The 21,477-nt window shown below is 41.6% G+C and overlaps 3 protein-coding genes across 9 annotated transcripts in view; 1 reads left to right on the forward strand and 2 right to left on the reverse strand.

The window, feature by feature from the left end:
- The first annotated feature begins 1,654 nt into the window (after positions 1-1,654).
- On the forward strand, positions 1,655-8,054 carry stk36 (serine/threonine kinase 36 (fused homolog, Drosophila)). 3 transcript variants are annotated; one of them, XM_041952698.1, is made up of 20 exons: positions 1,655-1,856; positions 1,952-2,092; positions 2,204-2,281; positions 2,365-2,495; positions 2,585-2,834; positions 3,238-3,331; positions 3,440-3,627; positions 3,711-3,883; positions 3,972-4,077; positions 4,227-4,358; positions 4,445-4,621; positions 4,720-4,811; positions 4,936-4,999; positions 5,320-5,430; positions 5,515-5,589; positions 5,687-5,804; positions 5,894-6,020; positions 6,124-6,304; positions 6,509-7,450; positions 7,795-8,054. In XM_041952698.1, the coding sequence occupies exons 1-20, from the start codon at positions 1,773-1,775 to the stop codon at positions 7,888-7,890; spliced, it is 3,360 nt and encodes a 1,119-aa protein (XP_041808632.1). In that variant the 5' UTR covers positions 1,655-1,772; the 3' UTR covers positions 7,891-8,054. The 3 variants fall into 3 exon arrangements, with proteins under 3 accessions (XP_041808632.1, XP_041808635.1, XP_041808634.1); XM_041952701.1 differs by having other exon boundaries at positions 6,509-7,300; XM_041952700.1 differs by having other exon boundaries at positions 4,723-4,811.
- Positions 8,055-10,624: 2,570 nt separating this feature from the next.
- On the reverse strand, positions 10,625-12,555 carry atf5a (activating transcription factor 5a). Its single transcript, XM_041953032.1, has 3 exons — positions 12,414-12,555; positions 10,922-12,101; positions 10,625-10,836 (listed from the first exon to the last, which is right to left on the reverse strand). The coding sequence occupies exons 1-3, from the start codon at positions 12,553-12,555 to the stop codon at positions 10,650-10,652; spliced, it is 1,509 nt and encodes a 502-aa protein (XP_041808966.1). The 3' UTR covers positions 10,625-10,649.
- A 7,206-nt stretch (positions 12,556-19,761) lies between these two features.
- The window catches only part of LOC121617234 (pleckstrin homology-like domain family B member 1), a 29,625-nt gene continuing 27,909 nt past the window's right edge, over positions 19,762-21,477 (reverse strand). For all 5 annotated transcript variants that reach the window (XM_041952335.1, XM_041952334.1, XM_041952336.1 and 2 more), the window contains 2 exons: positions 21,322-21,407; positions 19,762-20,762 (listed from right to left, as the gene is read on the reverse strand). In XM_041952335.1, coding sequence (XP_041808269.1) covers positions 20,622-20,762; positions 21,322-21,407 — 227 coding nt within the window. In that variant the 3' untranslated portion in view covers positions 19,762-20,621. The remainder of the gene's footprint in view (positions 20,763-21,321; positions 21,408-21,477) is intronic.

The raw sequence follows: 21,477 nt of genomic DNA on the forward strand, positions 1-21,477 counted from the left end.
CTACTTACAACGCTTTGTGCATAACCTGCAGAAGTCAAGTCATTTCCGAGTTGAAATTTTTTGTTAACATTTAATAATAAATGCAATTAATGGCATTAAGTTTTTAACTCACTTAAGGAGCAGCGCGCTGGATCAGCAGAAACGTGTCCGCCATCCCTAATTCAACACATAACTGAGCGGGATGTTTTAATAACTTGCAGACGTTGCATCTTAAATGGAACATTTAAGGAAGAGAGATAATAAAATAAGGTAAAGCTGACACAAGTCGCTATAATATGGCAACTGAAGTCCTTTAGAGGAATATCAGGCCTCAGATTCTTTATCAGCTGTCATGTCATGGTCGGATCTGTTTCTCTGCGTAAAGCGCGGTTGACATCTGGTGGACAACAAAAGAAGTGGCGGAAAGTAACAAAGCACAATTACTCAAGTTGTGCACATGGCACATTTTTGAAGCACTTGCACTTTACTTGAGGATTTCCATTTTATGCCCCTTTATACTTCAACTTTACTACATTTCAGAGGGATATATTATACTTTTTACTCCACTGTAGCTACTAATTGCTTTGCAGATGAAAACAGTAACTGCAGACCATACATCAACCTTTAAAATATACTGAGCTGTTATAGACTAAGCTGCCCAACAGCAAAGTAGTTTAAGATAGCTTGACCTCGACCTACTACAACAGTAAAATGCATCTTGCAGTTAATGTCAAGTAGCGTTAATAATCTGTTTCCTACCCGAATGTTTCTTGCACTGCTGTAACATGTGATTTTCCACTGTGGGGACCAATACAGTCCCAATAATAATCAATAACATACTACTACTACTACTACTTCTACTACTACTACTACTACTACTAATAATAATAATAATAATAATAATAATAATAATAATAATAATAATAATAATACTGATGATAATAATAATAATAATAATAAGAAGAAGAAGAAGAAGAAGAAGAAGAAGAATACGACTCTGAATGGGACCATTCTGCATAATGAGTACTTTTTCTTGGGCCTATTTTGTTGATGAGAAGACTTCCTCCATCCCTGTCGCAGAGCGAGGCACATGGAGAGAGAGGGTAAGAGAGTGAAAGAGATTTCTGCTGGTATGTGTAGGAAGTGGCTCAAGCAGCACAGAAACCGGCCACGAAGGCTAACACGGAGCAAATCATGTTGTAGTTTAAAATGAGTGGCTCATCCGGGACGTGGCGCCCTCGGCACTTCAGATGAGGTCACTCTCCTCCAGCTCGCCGCCTTGCTTTTGTTTCCCCTTCCCAGTCCGTTGCTAGGAACGCAGCACTGGTTGCTAGGCGAAGGACCCCTGCTTACGTGTGTCCACAGAGGAGCCAGTTTTGACTTTTGTAATACATGTAGGTAAAAATATGTACAGAAAGTATCCAAGTGACTGTTCGTTGTTAAATTAGCCATTAAAACATCACGCATGCGACTACTAAATATAAGTGTGTGGCGAGTCACGCTTAATGTGTTTTGTTAACTTTTGTGAAACGGCTGTTAGCGTTGCTCTCTAGCTTGTGACATATTTGTTGTTACCGTATCCAAAAAGTAGTGGCACATAAAGCTAAGCTGTACCGCTCACTAAACAAACAGTAGCATCTAGCAAAAACCTTAGGGTTATTAAGTTTAAGATTTTGAAGACAAGTGTACGCATATTCTGTATGTACACACAAAAAAAACGCGTGTGTCCGTACAAATGTTCACTTTCTGTCAGTTGATAAGTTACCGTTAGCCTCCTGTTGTTTGCCGTCGACATGGATTTGTATCACGTTTTGGAGCTGGTGGGAGAGGGCTCGTTTGGTCGTGTTTACAAGGGAATGAAAAGATTTACTGGCCAAGTAAGTAACGTGTGTAGGAATAGCAGGTTTGCAACCTGTTTGTGGGGTTTGTTCAGCCACACAGTTACGCCGTCTGTTCGTCTGTGTCCCTTCAGGTGGTGGCGCTGAAGTTCATGCCGAAGGTGGGTCGTTCTGAGAAGGAGCTTCGAAGTCTAAAGAGGGAGATCGAGATCATGAGGGGGCTTCAACATCCAAATATAGTCCAGCTCTTTGACAGCTTTGAGACTGAAACTGAGGTATGTTTACTACAATCTTCTGTCTAAAACACACAGAATGCATCTTGAAATAGTTCACAAACAGCTGCTATCACGTAATCCCATGATATATGTTTGATATGCTTGTTACAGGTTGTGGTTGTAACTGAGTATGCAGAGGGTCAGTTGTTCCAGATTCTTGAGGATGATGGAAACTTACCAGAGAGCCAGGTATATATGTACAATACCCAGTGTTATGCCCGACATTACACTCGTAATGTCTTCACATTTTCTCATTCTTCCCTTCTTCCAAGGTCCGTGAGATTGCCTGCCAGCTGGTCTCAGCTCTGTATTATTTACACTCCCATCGCATTCTTCATCGTGACATGAAACCCCAAAATATACTGTTGGGGAAAAGTGGGGTGGTGAAACTGTGTGACTTTGGGTAGGTAGTTGTTGATCATTTTAAAGAAAAAGTAGCTGCATTAATCATTTCCACAAAGAGAAACTGTATCTGATGCAAACCCGCCGTAGGTTTGCCAGGGCCATGAGCGTCTCCACCTTGGTGCTGACTTCTATCAAGGGAACACCACTGTACATGTCTCCTGAGCTGGTGGAGGAGAAACCTTATGACCACACAGCTGATCTCTGGTCTCTGGGCTGCATCCTCTATGAACTCCACACGGGGGCGCCACCATTCTACACTAACTCCATCTTCCACCTGGTGCAGCTTATAGTGAGGGACCCTGTCAAATGGCCAGACACTATGAGCGACACCTGCACGGTACAGTATAGCTACAGACTAGTCCTTATCTTGTTTGTGTCAAAGCGAACATCTGCTTTGTGTACAGATGTGATTTCAAACAAGTCAAACTAACAGTGAACAGTGAAAAAAAAAGTGCCAGTGAGTTGTTTGAAAATCTGAGAAAATCAGTTTTCTCTTTCCCAAAATACTCACATTTAGATCCTTTGATCTTCAAAAGTCATCGCGTATAAATGTCAGCTACAGAAGATAAACTTCAGAGGAGTCAAATCATTTTAGCGGAAAATGCTGAGCACATTCACTGATATCCACAGTGATAGCTCTGGGCCTGATAAAGGAGGAGACAAGACATTAGGTTTTCTGGCATATGACAAACAGAATATATTGGGTTAATTGTAGTGCTTATCTGATGTTCCCCTGACAGAGTTTCCTGAAAGGTTTGTTGACCAAAGACCCTCAGAAGCGGTTGTCGTGGCCAGACCTCCTGCACCATCCCTTTGTTGCTGATGGTGTTCTAGGTGATGCTTGGGTCTAATGAAAAATGTCCAGACATGCATAACATTGGTCTGTTTTTTAGATTATCCTGATTTTAATAGTTTTATTCCCACACTGGTGTGTTGGCACAGTGCTGTCAGACGCAAGTGTTTTCAGCCCTCTGACAGTCACACCCAGCCCAGACATGCTGGCGCTGAAACTTCAACAAGTGGCGGCGAAGACGGTGCCGACTTCTGGAGAGAGCAGATTATTGCGAAAGGCCAGGGAACAGAAGGACAACAGCAACAGAGGGAAACCAGTGGGCAGTGATGGTGTGAAAGTGAGTCACGAATTGATTTCTCATTCTTAGATTCATGTGGAAATTCATGGAGGAGCTTTAGGCTGTTCTGTGTACGTTAACAGAAAAAGAAGGATGGAGTGGGAAATGAAAGGGCCAACCCTGCCACGGCAGCAGCTTCCCCTAGAGCCAAGCCCCCCTCCAGTGACATGTCTGTTACCTCAGGTCCTTCGATCATAACAGCTGCCAGTCAAAGCCTCAACCCCAAGAACCAAGCCCGCGTGAGACCAAAACACAGGTGTTTATGGAAACTTAAAACAAAGATGCAATACACTTCCCAAACAGACTGATGTGTGTGTTCACACTTATGTGCATGTCCTCTTCAGGGGTCAGATCAGCAGGGACTATGAACAGGAATTCCCCTCTGTCGAGGTCGGACCCCGACTAGTGCGGAGATGCAGTGAGGATGATCAGAGCACACTGCGCAGGCAGGTCAGTGTTGGCTGCTTTGATTAAGTGCTATATGATGACTAATACAGAGCAACCATGCTACTAGTATGCGTGCTAATAAGCAACTAGTTATTGGTGAATATGTGCCTTAATATGAAGTATGGTATGACCATAATTTCTTGTCCTTTCAGGATGTTGACAGTGAGGACTACTGGGAGAAACTGGTCCAAGAATCAGATCCAAGCAATCAGCAGAAAGAACCACTAAGCTGCAGTGCCATCATATCTCAACTTAAATCCAAGATCCTGGCATTTAAAGCTCAGGTAATTAGGTACAACTTTCAGCCGAGCATGAATATATTCTACCTCGGAACTGTTTTACATTCAGTTTCTTCCTTTTCTTTGGTTAGCTAACAGGTGGCATGGTTAAAGAAGCGTGGCGGATTGACCAACCGCTGAAGGTCTTGCACAACCTGATTCTGACCTCTGACCCTGAGAAGTCGCTCCACATCGGCAGGGAACTTGGACTACCGCATGTCCTTTTTGAACTGGTCCATGATACTGTGGAAAACTCGAATTTCATCAAGGTTACTGCTCAGTAATGGAACCATATTCAACAACGCATTATTCTTGTAGCAGTTTTTACTGACTTTTATGTACTTTTTGTGCTTTTTTTCCTGCTCAGCAGCCATGGAGTTTGCTAACACTTGGAGAAATTATTATTGTGCTTGTGATCTACTGGGAGAAGCACTGTGACTGGGTGAAAGAGGAACATAGGTTTGATTCTTCCTTGTCCTCAATGAAGCTGATTTTGTTTATTTGTAAAATGTTGTATGTACAGAAGTGTCATTCGCCACAGTCATTCAGCTGTTGGATCTCATCATCTGCTCTCTTACTGTAGACTGGAAGAGTTCACCAAGCCCTTCATCACAATTCTGACTCAACCAAACTTCATTCCTTTGGCAGTAAGTACTTATTGAAGTTATAATATATAAACAGTTGTGACGCTGTGTAAAACTCCTTTTTTACATATACTCAATTGAAAACAGTACAAAGACAATACATTTCATTTTTTACCGCATCGACTTCATTGATTATTGTAAATATTAGCTGATTCTAAATTTGATGCCAGCAACATGTTTCAAACACAGTTCGTTGATTGCTTTTGATTGTTCTTCTCTATGTTTTATGCAGCGTCACGATTTTTTTGGAATCGGGGTTTTCTGAGTTTTACAGTTGATGTGAAAGTTGTGTGACACAGTGGATTTTGTGGTTTCCTCTTTAGCCTCTGGCTGCCTCCGTTTTGTCTCTGTTTACACAACACGATGTTGATGTCGAGGTTGATATGAACAATCTAACCTCCTTGCTGAAAAACCTGCTTCTGGGCTCACATGAGGTACTGAATGAGACACTCACATATTTGGTAACAATTTGACAGCTTTTAACGCGAGTGTAAAGTGATCCATCACTGTCTCCTCAGCCCCAGCTTTCTCTTCTCTCTGGATGGGGACTCTGTGATGGCCTTCTGTCTTTGCTGCTACACACACTCTCTGAGGTCAGACAAAAACTACAATGTGATAAAACATTCGACTGGATGAAGACCAGACATAGAACTGCAATTTTTTAAGGTGTTTTTTTTTTTCTTTTAACAGCATAAAAATGGCTCTGGATCCTCATGTTTAGATCCAGTAGTTTTTCTGGATCTTTGGAAAAGAATTGGTTCTTCACTAGCAAAGACAACACCAGAGACTGACTTCTGTTCGGCAAATGGTGACTATATGTACCCTATGAAGCCCACCGTATTAATAACAGTTTTGTGCACGTTTTGTACTTATGTTTTCATTTCCTTTTTACATCAGGGCTGTATTCCTTTCTGTCGATTGCGCTGTTTGTCCTCACCAAGGATCCATACTCGTGCGTTCCTCTGTTTACTGAGTGTGAATCAAAATGTGTGCACACTCTTGGCCAGCTGCTGGGCACTGACTGGTTGGTGTTTCTAATTAATTTACTGTTTCATTTGTGCCACCAATCTTAGAGCAGCACAGCTACTACGCCTGGAGCTAACGATAACATCTTTTATACCCCACAGTCTTCATTTGTTTGCTGCAGGCGGTCCTGAGAGACTCGAGGTGGATGTGAGTCACGACGGCGTATCCGTATTGAGCTGCCATTTGTTGTGCTTTCCGTTTGCCCTGGACCTGCCTTCCGACACCATGTCTGCGATTTTCCAGTTGTATGACAGTTGTGGTGTTGTTGCAAGCCTCATGCAGGTTAGGGCCTTCCCATGCTCTGACAAAGACCTCGCTGACAAACATAATTCTCTGATGCAACAAAGGATAACTCTTGCAATAGGCTCACATCAGGCACACACAACTGTACATCTTAATGACTCTTGTGAGAGCATGTTGTTTGTTGTCAGCTGTTTGATCTGTGAGGAGTTGTCTGGATGATTTCGTTTTTTTGTGCTTTGGCAGGTAATTCAAACTCTTCCTCCTCTGCTACTGGAGCTGCCTCTCTCCCTGCTGAGCCGTTTGCTCCTGGGTGACCCCGGTCGCTCTGTTTCCCGCCTCACAAAAGCCGCTTGTGGCTTTTTCGCGCCACCCAGGAACAGCCAGCTCCCTGCCTCTAAACACCAGACCCTGCAAACCAGAACTGCCAGCTCGCTGCTCTCCGACTTGCTGCAGCTGGATGCGCTGTGGGATTCTGCCGTGGAGCTCCTAACTCTGTTGTCCCAAGTAGCCCGCTGTTGCCCTCAGCCTGCCCGCCTTCAGCTTCACCTGGAAGCCTCAGTGCTGCACCAGGCGCTGGCTCACTCTCATGACCAGATCAGGGCTGCCACATGTAGACTTCTGGGAAATTTGGATCCATTCAGGCCTCCTACACTGCACACCCTGCAATCTGACATTTTCAAAAGCATGATAGCATGCCTTCATGATCCCTGCATGCCTGTCCGGCGGACGGCTTGCTGGGCAGTCGGGAGTTGGTTGGGATATATTGTGGCAGAGGCAGGGTTTAAAATAGGTTGGTCCAATGAAAAGGGCAGTGACACTACAAGGTGGGGCAGAGAGAAGGAACCAGATAAACACATGTGTTCACACAGAGAGGCAGCAGGAGAGTTGGCTACAATACTAGAACAGGGAGTGGACGATGAGGAGGAGCGCAAGTGGATGGAGGAAGCCAGGAGGACGGGGGCCATGCTGGCGTCTCTGATCACTGACCCTGACGCCCTTACACGTCGTCACTGTTGTGCAGCCCTGGGAAACCTGGTAAATGTTGATGGCGCTGTGTCCTTGTTGTTGGAGGAAGACGTGTTCAGCTTGCTTCTGAGAGCTGCATGCACAGATTCCCATAATGCAGTGAGACAAGCTGCCATAGCAACCCTGTGCCTGTACAGCAGGCAGGACGCAATACGCCAGGTAATGAAATGAGCAGGTACAAGAGGGCAGATGTCGACATTACAGTCATTCTGTTTCTGTTTTTCAGGATTTGGTCAGAGGGACCTTTTTGTAATTGTTACATGTTTTAACACAACTCGCACTATTTTTCCTTTAATGCCTTCAAGACTTTCCTCTTATTCAGCAGTCTTGCCTTGAGCTCTTTTCCTTTATATAAGTTTGTTTTCTGGTTATGTTACATTGCGTATTCTTTCATGGGTTAGTCAAATGTTTTTCCTCCATCAGTCATTCCTCTGTGCGTGATGGCACATTAAACACATATACATCTTTTCAAGTTACTCATTTTCTTTTGCATTTATTTGAAGGTCCTGATATCCCTCGATGCCAGTAAGAAACTTCTTCAGGCTTCACAACATGCACCTCCACAGTGTGACTATCATCAGCTCATTGGACGGCTGTAAGTGAGTCCAGTTCACCGGAATAAGCAGATTTAACTGCCAAGTGGAAATAATTCTCCTTCCTTCCTTACAATACTACTTCCTCGTGTCTCAAGCAGTGCGGTGTGGACTACAGGCAATAATCATATCACATCATATGTTTAAAAAATTTTCTGAAGTTTGTAAGAAAATAAATAAATTGAGCCTACAGCACAAATTGTTATAAAAAGTCATATTTCTTGGTGAATTTCTTGGTTGACATGACGCATGTTGTCATTGTATGATGAAATAAAGTTTGTCAGTATTTTTCGTTTCATGACACCAGTTGTTCAAATTTCATAAGAAAAAAAAAATAACAGTAATCAAAATTCCCCAGAAACAAGGGAGAGATTCCTTCTGCCTCTCATACTCATAATGATCATCATGAATGGTCGCTATGAGTACAAAAAGGTGCAGTAATTAACTTCAGTACTAGCGATGTTCCTGTAGGCCGACTGTCAGTGTCACAAGTAAAACTGACTTGATTTATTGTCGGGGCTTTGCGAACCGCGTTTTTCATAGGGCCGGACGTTGAATCAATTAATTCCGTTTTAATTTGTCCATTTTGCAGCGTAACACGGGACTAAACAAGATGAGCTCGATGATGATAACAGACTGATGGAAGTTTTCACTCCTCCGGAGCGTCTGCGCCGCGCTGTCGCATCAGAGAGGAGCGCTCGGCGGCGTCCGTCAGGCCCTGAAGGGTTGAACTTCACTTTGTCAAAGATTAAGAGATTTATCTCATTCAGAAAAGGCAGGACTTGTTTTCAGAGAGCAGGCTGTAATTCCTGTTGATTAAAACAGTCGGTGTAAGACACAATCAATTCCAGTCAATTCTGCAACTCCGAGAGAAAAACTGAAAAACACCGGGCTGAGTTGATGACACACTTTATTTTTTTTAAAAGGAAAAAACTTCACACAAAGGAAATATGCATGTATGATTAAATTAACCTGAAATTACAAAGCGTTATAATGTTGTCATTACACATTTTTGGTTTAAACAATCGGAGTTGATAGTACACCGCAGGGGATCAAACCATCGGACGTGAATTTCTTTCCAAAAACGACACAAACATGATAAATAAATGTCTTCAAATCGGCGCTCATATCCAAGATTGTCTTAAAATAAATATGCATAGAAAGGAACGGAACGTCAGTCGAGGCGTGTTTAACAGTAACAGTTGTGGTTATTTGCTCAGCAACCAATGAATTGGAAAGAAATGAGACCATATCCTCTTACACCAAAGCTACACTGCAAAAGCCTCAACAAATAATCTAATGAGATTTTTTTTTCTGTTAATTTTCTACAAAGAAAAGGCTAACACACTCCACTTCCTGAACATACAAAAGTTGTTACAAATTAGTGCAGATCAGCCAGAGGCCTATAAAACTTATTGCCTTAACAAGCAGTTTAGAGAAAGAATCCCCGACTTGTTTCTGAAATCCTAAATTTCATATTCCAATAGAGAGAGAGAGAAAGAGTACATTTATGGAAAACACATGCAGAGGGAGGATGCTAAAACTCTAATATTTGTACAATAAGTAAAACCTTTTTCTTTTTACATCAGGAAAACCAATAGCAGTGAAATCTTTACCATGTAAAATGAAGGACAGGAGTTTGTAGTCTCCTGCCTTGATTCATCCACTGACATTAGTAGGACTGGAGGACTGGATTGCATATCCTGAGCTACAAATCAGATTGTATAATTTGCAATATGCAAAAGACAATTTTACAAATTGCCACAAACACAATAAAATGTCAGTTTCCACCGTCAAAACAAATAATAAATTAGTCCTCTTTTGGTCACAGAATGTATAATTTGCTGGATGATAGATGATATGTTCCATTAGAAGTAATTCATGTATCAGGAAAAAAAGTATGTAAATACAGCAGATAAAGTAACATTTCCAATAAAGCAAGTTAAAATGTAGATGTCTGACCTTTAGCAAAAGAAAGACAAACAACTACATACAAATCCCATCAGCTAATAAATATTTAGGGCTGCAGTAAACCTGATGTCAATCGAATGCTTTGTCAAAAAACTAAAAAAAAAACTAAAATTTTAGTAGTATTAAAATGAGGAAATTGTACATTTTTTCTTAGGTCAATGACGACAAGTTTTTCAGCAGTTCTTTCCGCAATTTCAAAAGTCAACTTCAACCACAATTCTAATATTTTGAAATATTCGTAGCATTTGAAATATCATCTGCTGATCAAGGGAGGCTAGAAATTATTCTAGAAAAGTATTTGGTTTGAAAGGTGTGTTCAAAATGAAATGAAGCTGTTTCACATGTTGAAGTCAACAACATACATGACTACTTCAGCTACTGAAAAGGGTGATACATCATCAATGGCAAATAAAAATTTTAAGTTGAAAAAAAAAATACATTAAGTTCTATTGCTGACATCAATTCCAATATAAGGCTATTGAAAATAGAACCTGCATAATGAATAACATTACTTCTTCAGAAATAACCCTATTTCAATTAGTAGATTCACGCAGTGCGCGATCTATTAAAAATGATTGTCATTTAAAGCATTGCAATGCCACAGTGCAGGCTCAAGTGATTAGAGTGCGAAAGCAATGGAAGCATTGGATAGTGTTGATTTAAAATGTAAAAAATAATTCACATTAGCAAAGCATGCATTTACCCCGCCCGCCAACAAAAAAATTAAACAATCTTAAAAACACAAACATTTTCCCTGTTACGCCCTCTTCAAATGTACTTGCAGGAGCTTGGTGTTACGCTGTTGTGTCCTGCTTGTGCCTTTGGCTACGGGCCTTGTAAACTTCAATCAGCAGGTCTTTGACATACTGGATTTCACGTTCTACCGACTCTGCCTTGTCCCGGAGCTCCCGGTTCCTCCCTTCAAGGCAATGCAACTGTTCCTCCAAAGAATCTAGCTCCGCCCTTTTTCGCTGGCGATACCTGCATTAAGCAAAACAAGGATTAGATCTTAACCTGCCAAATCACGTCAAAAGTTATATTTCATTGAGCAGAAACTAAAACTTACCTGTGAGCGGCAGTTTTGTTCTGATCTCTCTTCTTCTGTTTGCGTTCGCCGCCTTCAGCTGGAATGATGTCCACGTCGTATTTCAAAGCACAGTGGTCTTCCTTCAGCCTGCACGCCTGTCTGTGCCCTAAAGACTCCAAGGTTAGACTCTCCCTAGCCATTAAAACACAGTCTGGGCCCTGATCCTCCAGGAAATTACAGTGTAAATCATGTTGCCCTATCTGCAGACTCTCTGATTTCACCTGCTCGTTGATGTTGCCTAAGAAGCTATGATAGGCCTCAGACTGTGGTGTTGCTGCAAGGTAACAACCTTCGCTGCTCTCTGATTTCCAAGAAACGCTGGCTTTCGTCACCTCCACACTGGTTTTGATACTGTTCAGAACCTCGTTGCTACCAGTGGCTCCGCTGACCTCCCTCATGCTATACATCAGCAGATCCTCTTTCTTGTGTGGGACGTCAAGTGATCCACCAAAGCCAAATCCACCACCAACAACCTTCGGACCACCTATGACATCTTGACTGAAACAGCAATTTTTCTCTTCTTTTGGTAGAGCGGCACATCTTCTGACCTCGACTGCACTACCCAGACAGTAGCTTTTGCCTACCAGTTGCTCGTCCTCTACACAGCCATAGTTACCTGTAAGGGTGACCACTGAGTTACCTGAGTTACTTCCTTTGGAACTCAAATCATAGCCTTCACTGAACCTCACACCATCAGGAACCCTTTTCCTACCACACCCACTGGGACGACTGCAGCTGTACGGGGCGTGTCTTGGAATTTTGGATCGCCCAATGGGCCCGCCACAGATACTCAGCAGGTCCAGTTCTCCCGTTGCCAGGGTAACAAGAAGTGGGCTGGATTCCGATTGGTTGGATGTAGAGTATGATGCGTATGGCAGCTGACTGAACGGCTGAGGACCCGCCGGCAGTGGACCTCTGTCGCATTTTCCCAGCCTCGGCCCTTTCTCTGGCAGTGGTTCAGACAGGAAGTAGTCCTCTAGTTGGGCGAGTTCCTCTTGCAGCAGAGAGGTCATGACCTCCAAGTCAGAGGGCACCTGGATATCATTCTGAAGGGGTGAAGGGGGAAGGGAGGCATTGGTGGAGGAGGGAGGGGAAGGAGGGTTTGGGAGGTACGAGGAGAAATCCACTTCTTCCGTCATCCAGTCAGTGAGACCATCACCTATTGAGGAGAAAAAATAAATGCAATTGTTACATGCTGTTTGGTGGAGGAAAATATCACAGCTGAATAATAACGTTCATGCAAATGTTATAAAAATATCAATCATCCCACATCGTACGAAACAGTCTTCTAAAGGCATAATCTGATCGACGATAGTAAATGCAAAGCAAGATTTTTTTCTAAGTTGCAGCATATCTGTATATTAGCCGTAGCTAGTTTATTACTTACTGTTCAAGAAGGACGAATGTGCTGCAGTGCCGAGCCCACCTGAAATGGGGAAAAATATAAAAAAGCGTACTCGCTGCAACTCACCAATTAAGTGCTGACTCTCCTCTGACACCTCCCCCCTGCACCCCTGTGATTGGCTGTGGTTAGCCTGTGGGTGAGAGAGAGCGAGGGGGTCTGCCGGGCAGACACGAAGTGTCTTCCAAACAGGAGCTGATGTTGCCATCATTTTGTCTGTTGGTGCTTTGATTCAGTCCAAGTCCAAACATATGCTGAGAGCAAGCGGGGTCTGACAGATGGGCCACAGAGAGCAGGGCTGGGTGAGCATAATGAAACCTAGAGGGTAAACACAAACAGGGATCAGAAATGCACGGCTGAAAGGATGCAACTTCTTCAGTCGACTGATGGGATCAGGAATATCACTCCAGCTGTCCTCGGCAAGTTTCTCAACATGACTCTGTGAGTCTGTTTATGGAGGGGCTACAGTGAAGAAATCACCTGCAAGTCATCATACAAGAATCAAGGGGTTGTGAGCAATATGCAAGTAACTCTCCTCAACATCCACCTGTAACAATACATCAATGTACAACACAATGAATCAATCATCATCATCAAACAGTTATTTCAAGTACTTCTGTCCAAGAACAGAAATGGTACAGTCAGTGATACAGAGGTAAGAGCTGTGTCCTTTGGGCTTTGACCTGTCTCAAGGCAAAAGTCACTAGACATCCTCAAAACACGTGGGACCTGGTGACGCTGTCAACGGCCCAACTGTTGTCAAGAAGCACTGGATTAACTCTGCAGACACACTGATCATTAAACCGGATTAATGCAGTTCAGCTGCTACCAATCCAATGTTCCTTTTAAACTAATCACCCTGTTTGATCACTTAAGCACTTTAGGTGACAATAATGTGATATCTAAATAAATCAAATCAATGAATCAAAACATCCGTTTGACAGTGACAGAAACGCCATACTACTATTGTCTAGTTCGCAGAACAAAGACTCTAGGCTATGCTTTTACATGAAATATAAGTTACCATAATACCAACACATAAGTTACCATAATACCACCACATACATATCACAACTCTAATATTAACTCTGCCAAGCACTGTTATCAAAACAGGCTAAAAACCCGGAAAGAACGTCATTGAAGAAGCATGAAATATTTAGCCAAGTAGCCTTTATGGATTTTCAATTAGAAGACACATATGACAGAGAAACCAGCCAAAGGTCGACCACTCCGCAGCTGTAACCACTTGTGACACACAAGCAGACACAACAAACTGATAAACATAACAACAACAACAACAACAACAACAACAACACAGCAACAAACTTGACACAGCTCTGTGGATGGAGAGTAGAGAAGAGTTTGACTTACTCCATCATTGCAGAGAAAAATGTAGAGCGCTTGGTGGTGCGTTGCTAAAGCAAAGCACGGCTTCTTCTCGGGTCCAACAACTTCACGAGTTTAAAGAGCCATATTTTAGCTCGGAATATCCGGGACGGCGCAAAAGGGACGAGTTGTTGCTTTGTTGTGGTCGACCTGTAAACTGAGGAGCTGCTTAATTGTGAGAAAGCATCAGTTCATTCACACCTAGCAACCGAGTGCGTCACCAGGGCAGACCGGGCTGGTGAGTGCAGATCCCTCCGCCCCCGTCCGCCGCGTCTCACCGAAGGACAGCCCACAAACTCACGGCTGAGCTCCGAGAGAAAAGTAGATACTCGTTCCTTGATGCTTCTTTCGAAAGTAATACTGACACTTCGTGTAGTACGTTTTGTTTAGTTACAATAATAACTAATTTCTTGTATTAAACAGCCACGAAATGGCGATGCCTTTTAAAAGCGTTGCTCCTGTGGAGTAAAAGGAAACACGAACAGAAGTAGAAGGCAGCAAACTTTATTTACAAAAGTCGGCTTGAATTTAAATGTATTAAAGTTACCGTGTACAGTAGTTAACTTACCATGGAAAGAGGGGCGGGGGATGCTATGTTTTTACCTTAGCCTAGCTGTAGAAATCTTAAGGTAATACTTAAGTCAGAGGACAAATACATAGATGGTACATGATTGTATAAAAAATGGAAATTTCAACTCATTACAAGTTGTTCGACTCGTTTCGTGTTTATATTTCAGTAGTAATCCAAAAAAGTAATCACATTACTGTAACGCGTTACGCCTCGCCATTGTTTTTTCGATACCCCGTTGTTGCTAGGAAACGGGGCAGTGGCGCTATTTTCTGAGCTCGACAGCGTAGACGACTCCTTTAAATAACTGTCCATAAGTTGCTGATAAGCTTGATTTGGCTCTCAAATACACCGCAGCACGGTTCAGAGAATGTACTTCACAACGCTGCGTGCTGTTGTTTTGGAGAGGGACTATTTGATTCACAACGCACTTTGTTGTTCAGCAGAAGTCTGTTGCATCTCCGTTGCATCAGTGGTCCACGCTCAGAGCGATTGGCTGCGCGTGCTCAGACTGCCGTTCTGTCATTGGTTTAAAGCGGTTACATATGAAATGTTATTGGTTGACGGTAGGCAAGGCGAAGCATCACTGTGTTGTTGTCTTTTTTTCCTTCAGTGCAGACTGCACATGTTTCACGTAAACAAACCGGGCGTGGATATCAGTGCTGCAGTTTTTAAAGCGTAAATATTTTGTGTTACAGTTTTACCAGGATCATTTGTATACTGTCAAAACAGAACAGCTTGCGATAATCAGGTCTTTAGAGAAAAGACTATCTCACTGATGAGAGTGTGATTTATTACCATACTTAAAAGATACTTTCTGAGGATGAACTATAATGTTCATTTTAATAAATATCACTAAACATGTTTTTCAGTTTAGAGTCCATATTGTCATCATTGTATTGTTACTCTGCAGTTATTCTGTTGTAATTATGCCTAATCATGGTTTAATTTTATTTATTTATTTACTTATTTTTTTTTACTGGAGCATTGTTTGATGAAATGACACTGAGTTAGTGAATAATGGGAGAGGATTTCTTTCCCTTTGTTATTGCCTGCTATCCTAATTTATTTCAGAATCCTTCATTTTGCAGCTAATTTAGTGAGACACAGCTGTCAGAGCCAAATTAATTTACTTGTAAATACTGTCAATAACAATTATGTGAGGAGTAAAGCTTTGTTTTTCTCCTTTCAGCAAATCCCGATGCTGAGTGAATGTGCTGTTCTCCTGTTGCTATAGTAATAGCGGACACTGCCCCCTATTTTAGACTTGTTTTCTGGTTGCTGTTGCCATGGGATTTGCATCTCTCTCTCTCTCTCTCTCTCTCTCTCTCTCTCTCTATCCATACCTGTTGTTTTCCTTTCTCACCTCTGTTTTTGCACCCCTCCCTGTCCAACCATTCCTCCATCTGATTTGCTGAGTTGCATCTCTGTGACATTATCATTTTACCAAAGCCAATGGGCTTTTTTCCAGTTCTGCTGAATTTGCATATTGACGGGACACTAGTGTCTAGCCCCTAATAGATTTGTCCACTGAGCAGCATGTCTGTGTATTGATTAAAAGTCGGGAAACATCCAACTTGAATTGAGTGCACATAATCACATTATCCAGAATGGCTACAGAGAAGTTGTTTCCACACAAAGGGGAACATGTCCTTTGTATAGAGTTAATCTACAGAAGCTGTCTGCGTAGGTTTTATTGAATTGGAGTAAAACATTCTGTGTGGGACTCTGACACACACAAGTCCATCTGTGTTAATCTGAGTCATTTAAAGGGACAGCCCTGTTACAGAGGAGCAATTCAGCAGAATGCCCACTGAGTGGTAGCTACCATATGAGAGGAGCTTTGAGAGATTTGTAGAAAGGCAACCTGATGCAATCTAGATAAATGTGGATGTAATGGAGACCAGATTGAGATAGTAGCTGGTGAAGTTGGAGGGTCTCCCAGGAAATCGCTGACTGCTCTCTCTGTCTGTATTAATTGGTCCATGGAGGGCTTCCTGTTTGCTCATCATGAGAGAAATCCAAGGTGTTCATGACAGCACTGCTGCATTTCCCCGCTGTCTCCACTATTAAGTGCAATTTCCTTTGTCATTATTTCGGAGAACATGTAAAATGTGTAAATTGCGCCACTAAGTACCTTTAATTCTCCTTCTTGCTTTGAATAATCCAATGGGCTCAGTGTCTCAGAGCAAAATCTGGATTATCTAAATATATATTTTAAACCAAATTTAACAGCTGGTGAGTTAAGGAACGTCGTCAAACTTTGCATCAAAGTAGACTTGAGATATATTTGAAATCTTTATCATCCTATTCTTTACTGAGACAAGGCTGTCCAGCAGTTGATACCCAAATTCATTGTCTGAATGTTGTGTATGAGCCCAGAAGTCAGAAAAGTCGATGCTGCATGCCAAGTGCATGTATGGCATGTTAGTAGGGGTTACACCATCATTTCATCATCATCTCTCTCAGAATTTATTGTCCTCAACTTTTGCCCCTCTTTGAACATACGATGAAAACATGGAATTCAGTTACAACTTGTGAATGGAAGCCTCTCAGTGGGGATTTGTGGATGTTTTTGTGTGTGTTCGGCCTACAAATCACTCCTGTTTGTTTTTACGTTTGGCATGAAAACGGTTAATCACGTCTCAAAAACGTGACAAGCGTGATGACATTTTCATTCACGAGTGTTACCTAAGTTAACTTAATTTGCATTCAGCCATGACAGATCTGAACCAGTCAGTCACAGGGTTGTGTTTACTTGCTATACCTCAAGGACTTCATGGTAAATTAGAGGCATTTGATGTATAGGACTACAGCGTCTGTTTTGTCTTCCTCTGGGATGTCACAGCTTTTAGCTGGCTCTAACTAGCTCTAACTTCTAATGGCATCTTGAATGAAGGTGTCTATATTGTAAAATTTTACTTAGTGTCAGCAGCTTGACAGATTGTCACATATTATGGAGTCTTGGAGGAAAAGCTCATGGAATTAACCCAAGTTACAGATGACGTGACGAAAAACACAACATCAACAGCAGAATAACCCAGAGCGGAACATAATAATGGGATAATGTCACAGATTAGTACTCAGACATACTGTTCGTGCATCACTTGTGTTCTTCAAAATTTTATCTCTTTAGGCAAACAAGTCCCAAATGGTTCCTCTGTGTCATTCTCAGCACTCAGGCAGTGTCATGCTGCCCTGCAGAGCCATTTATGCTCCAGAGGCTCAATGTCTGTCACCTCTGAGCTTTACACAGCCGATATTCATTCAGGCCATATGCGTCATGCTCATAACACAATTTATACCCTTCACCCATCAGAGATGAACAGTCACTCAACTTTATTTCACATTTATGCTGAACTTTAAATTCTGCATGCTAATCTGTTTAACTAATTTTAAACTGCTGGCTCTTTTGTAAAAACAAATGACATTTTCGTTCTTCATCACTTCATCATATTGCATTTTGGTCATGTGGGTGATGCTTCAAATTAATTCAACTGTAAATCTAAGTCCTACATCATCAAATGTATAAGCAAAGAAATACGCTTACGGCAAAGGTCAAGGCCAATGGTACCCCAAAATGATCATGCAACAGACAAGAGCTAACGTGAATACTAGGACTGAACACGTACAGTATGATAGTCACAGTTACTACAAGTTTTCATACTTCAGTGTTATTGTAAAGTACTTCACATTCATGGATGATACAAAAGAATAATATCCCACACTGGGGTGCAGTTGTGGCGTTCAAGATCCGTGTTTTTGTTGGCCTCATTAGGTCAGCGCTGGTGCTTTCCCTCATTTTCCCCTCTGGATATTTTTCAGATGCTACTGTTGTGCTTGCCATGAAATCCGAAAACATGCCTCTTGTATTGTAATTTAATGATTTGTATGTATTGTGTTCCCTATTCTGAATTAACGGCTGTCATATTAGATTGCCTTCAGAGAGAGCAAAGATGATTTGTTCAAAGCAGTGAGCATAAAGAGTGGAACTTTCACTGGTGTATCAGATGCATTTAGTGAAAGCTTCTTTCATCTGCTACGCCTGTGTGTGCGTGTGTGTGTGTGTGTGTGGACATGTTCGGGGTTGGGCAGGAGATATTTCCCTTTAATCTCCTAAATTACTCTGAACTCACATGCGGATACGAAAACTTATAAATTACAAATGTCTAGCGCTGAAATGTTATGAAGGATGTGCGAGTGGAAGTCTTTGACAAGTGATGCTCTAAGCTCATCCTCTTAGCCGAGACATATCTCCATTTCATCAGAATTTTTTAAGGTTGTTTCCAGACAAGGTTAATATCTCCCATTAATATTGACAAAATACATGTGAGACCTGTATTAATTCACAGCCCGACTGTCTTATTTGTGCTCTAAAGGCTCGGGGGAAAGGCCAGTCTGCGCGTGTGAAAGTGAGATTGCCCTCGGCTCATTAATATTTCACCAACAATAAGGCTGGGTGTCACTCATGCTCATCACCACGGTAATGAGCTCACACTGCCCTCTTAAAGGTCTGTTTATTATTCAGCCGGGCAAGATCTGTGTGTGAAAATCTCTCCCAAGGTCAGAGAAGCGCAAATGGTGTGAACGTTATATATAGATGTAGTCCTCTGAAGTGTTTGAGCTGTAGGAAGGAACCCTCACCTGCGCTGAACCGGCAGAGGATGAATTGGATGTTAATTTTAATAAATATCACTAAACATGTTTTTCACTTCAAACCGTGCAAATTAAAAATTAACCTTTGGAATGCTGAATCTAATCGGCACCTGTCAGGGGAAAGGTGTGTTTCAGTGATTACCTGCTCGTCTGTTAAATATTCCACTGATCCCTGCAGTAAATTAATCACACAGCCCGGTCTTATATTATCATCTATCTGCACGTGCGCCTCTCTTTCACCAATCTAAACCAGGAGCATGAGGAGAGACGCACTGTATGGAGGAATTCATACACGACCATGTTTATGAGGACTTTTTTCGGGGCTCCATGAGATGTTTCCCTGTACGTGATTTCAAATTTCTCGATGTTGAATCATGCATGTTAAGTTGCATGTAATTTCACTTCATGTTTTTTTATTTTCATGTGGCCTACCTAGTGCAGGGCGAGCCATGTAATTAATTACACTGTGCCAGAAATACACGCAAAGGGTGTGATTTCACTACTTCTGGAGCAACTTCTGTAGATAACCAATGTTAATGAGCCATTTAACTAATTAAACCACCTGACTGTTCTTGTGTAAACACCGAAATGTGTTACAGGGAACACCTATTGTGTGCTCTCATTTAAATGGGAATGCTAGCAGCTCATTAGGGCATGTGAGATTATTTAAAGAGAGCTGGTAATTAACGACTTGTTTGCAAGAAACAGTAATTAAGGAAGCAAGAACTTGTAACTGAATGTCCTCGGTTTAGCCAATTTGTCAGCAACAAACTAATTTATCAGACAAACAAACCCACATATGCATCATATATATATATTTATTTATTAGATGTACATGGCAGTTTTATAATATTTTTACTGGGCTATAATTTATGATTTTTAAAAATGTTAATAGAATGTTTTCTTTGACATATTCATGTAAAATACTAACATGTAAATGCTCTGTTATCTGCTTGAATGAAAAGCCCTTGGAACGATATATATATAGTCACTGAACAGTCATATGAACATTTGTATTGTAAAAATCTGACAAAACATTACATAAAGTATTTGGCACCAAGTAATGTTTCATTGTATAAGTAACATGTGACTCTTTTAAAATATTTAATACTAAAATTTGTTGACTCTTTAAGCATTTTGAAATGATAAGAGATTATTTAGTCGTCCGAGAAAAGTTAACAAACTCAAGGGAAAAAGTAGAAATGTATCAAAAAGGGGGAAAAAAAGGCATCAGTTAGAGTGATAACACTGCATGCGCACATCAGCTTCACAGGTGCTTATATGAAGTAAGTGTTCCTCCTGAAACCTCATAAATCCTACTGTAATTATTAACATTTTGGTAACAGAATGTGATTGAACTAATTGAGAGCTCCCTTCATAGATCCATTGGCTCAAATCATTTTCCTTCTCACAGCGGCTGAAACATAAATACAACTCATGAATTCTTTCAAAAGCACCGGTGTCATTACTAAGCCCTCATTTGCTCGAAGGCTTCAGGCTTTTTATGAGAGCCCCAGATTATTTGTCTCTTCACATGTCCATCCGTTTCACACACCATGAGGCAGCGTGTCGTCCAGCTCCGGCGGGGAGCAGCTCAGGTCGGCTCGCAGGTGTCTGGGTGCTCGCTCACTCCCTGTCTTCCTCCAGATCTGTCACCCAGTGGTCCCTCAGCTCAGGAACTGCGTGTAGCCCTCGGCACCCGTTACTATGACATCCATCCAGATCCTCATGGCCTCCGGGGACGGGGCCACCATGTAGTAGAGGCGGTCGTGGGTTTTCACACAGAAGGTCAGAGACGGGTTGGGACTCTGGAGGATCACAGGGAGAGGGGGAGACTTTTCAGACCAGAGGCTGCACCTGTTGCATCTTTTTCCTCAGAGACATTTGTCAAAACACCAAATGGTGTTTAAGAAGAATAAACAATTTAAACCAGTCGAATATGGATCTGTCTATGCCTTGAAATATAGCTTAATTTTTTTTGCAATGCAGTTTGGCAGCTCAACATTTTAATTGATGCTCACAAACAGCAGAACCTCTGACAATATTTTCACAGTTAAAATAAATTGTTGATCTATTCTAAAATGACTTTATCAGCCATTTCAATAGAAAATTGCACTTGCTGTCAAAATAGATTTATTATGAGGAATTGTTTGAGTTAGAGCAGAATAAATTGTGTTTTTAGTACAGAATCTGTATTTGGAAAAACTGAGTATATATTTTCCACTATGAATAAGCACTATTTTGGAATTTCATCCTTCAGATTTTATGTTGATTGATACAGTTAAAATAACTAGCATCCATGCAAATATCAAAAAAATCACAGATGAAGTTCTGAATTGTAAGAAATGAAAAAAGAGCGTTGGTTACCTTGGTGGCACTGCGCAGGTGATCGTAATAAACCTCTTCAATCGCCTGAAAGTAAATGAGCCCTTTCAGCTTGGTCTCATGCTTGTCTGAGAGGAGAAAAAGAAAAAAAAAAACATATTAAGATACATTACATTATGTCTAGTACTGATGCAAGAC

The sequence above is a fragment of the Chelmon rostratus genome, chromosome 14, assembly GCF_017976325.1.
Source record: "Chelmon rostratus isolate fCheRos1 chromosome 14, fCheRos1.pri, whole genome shotgun sequence".
NCBI classification, from domain to species: Eukaryota; Metazoa; Chordata; class Actinopteri; order Chaetodontiformes; family Chaetodontidae; genus Chelmon; species Chelmon rostratus.

Excerpts from the sequence above, each read along its gene's own strand:
- stk36 (XM_041952698.1), top strand. The coding sequence starts at position 1,773 with ATGGATTTGTATCACGTTTTGGAGCTGGTGGGAGAGGGCTCGTTTGGT. Across the intron at positions 4,622-4,719 it reads AAAACTCGAATTTCATCAAG|CAGCCATGGAGTTTGCTAAC; the intron begins GTTACTGCTCAG and ends TTTCCTGCTCAG. Across the intron at positions 4,812-4,935 it reads TGGGTGAAAGAGGAACATAG|ACTGGAAGAGTTCACCAAGC; the intron begins GTTTGATTCTTC and ends CTCTTACTGTAG.
- atf5a (XM_041953032.1), bottom strand. The coding sequence starts at position 12,555 with ATGATGGCAACATCAGCTCCTGTTTGGAAGACACTTCGTGTCTGCCCG. Across the intron at positions 12,102-12,413 it reads GGAGAGTCAGCACTTAATTG|GTGATGGTCTCACTGACTGG; the intron begins GTGAGTTGCAGC and ends TCTCCTCAATAG. Across the intron at positions 10,837-10,921 it reads AACAAAACTGCCGCTCACAG|GTATCGCCAGCGAAAAAGGG; the intron begins GTAAGTTTTAGT and ends TGCTTAATGCAG.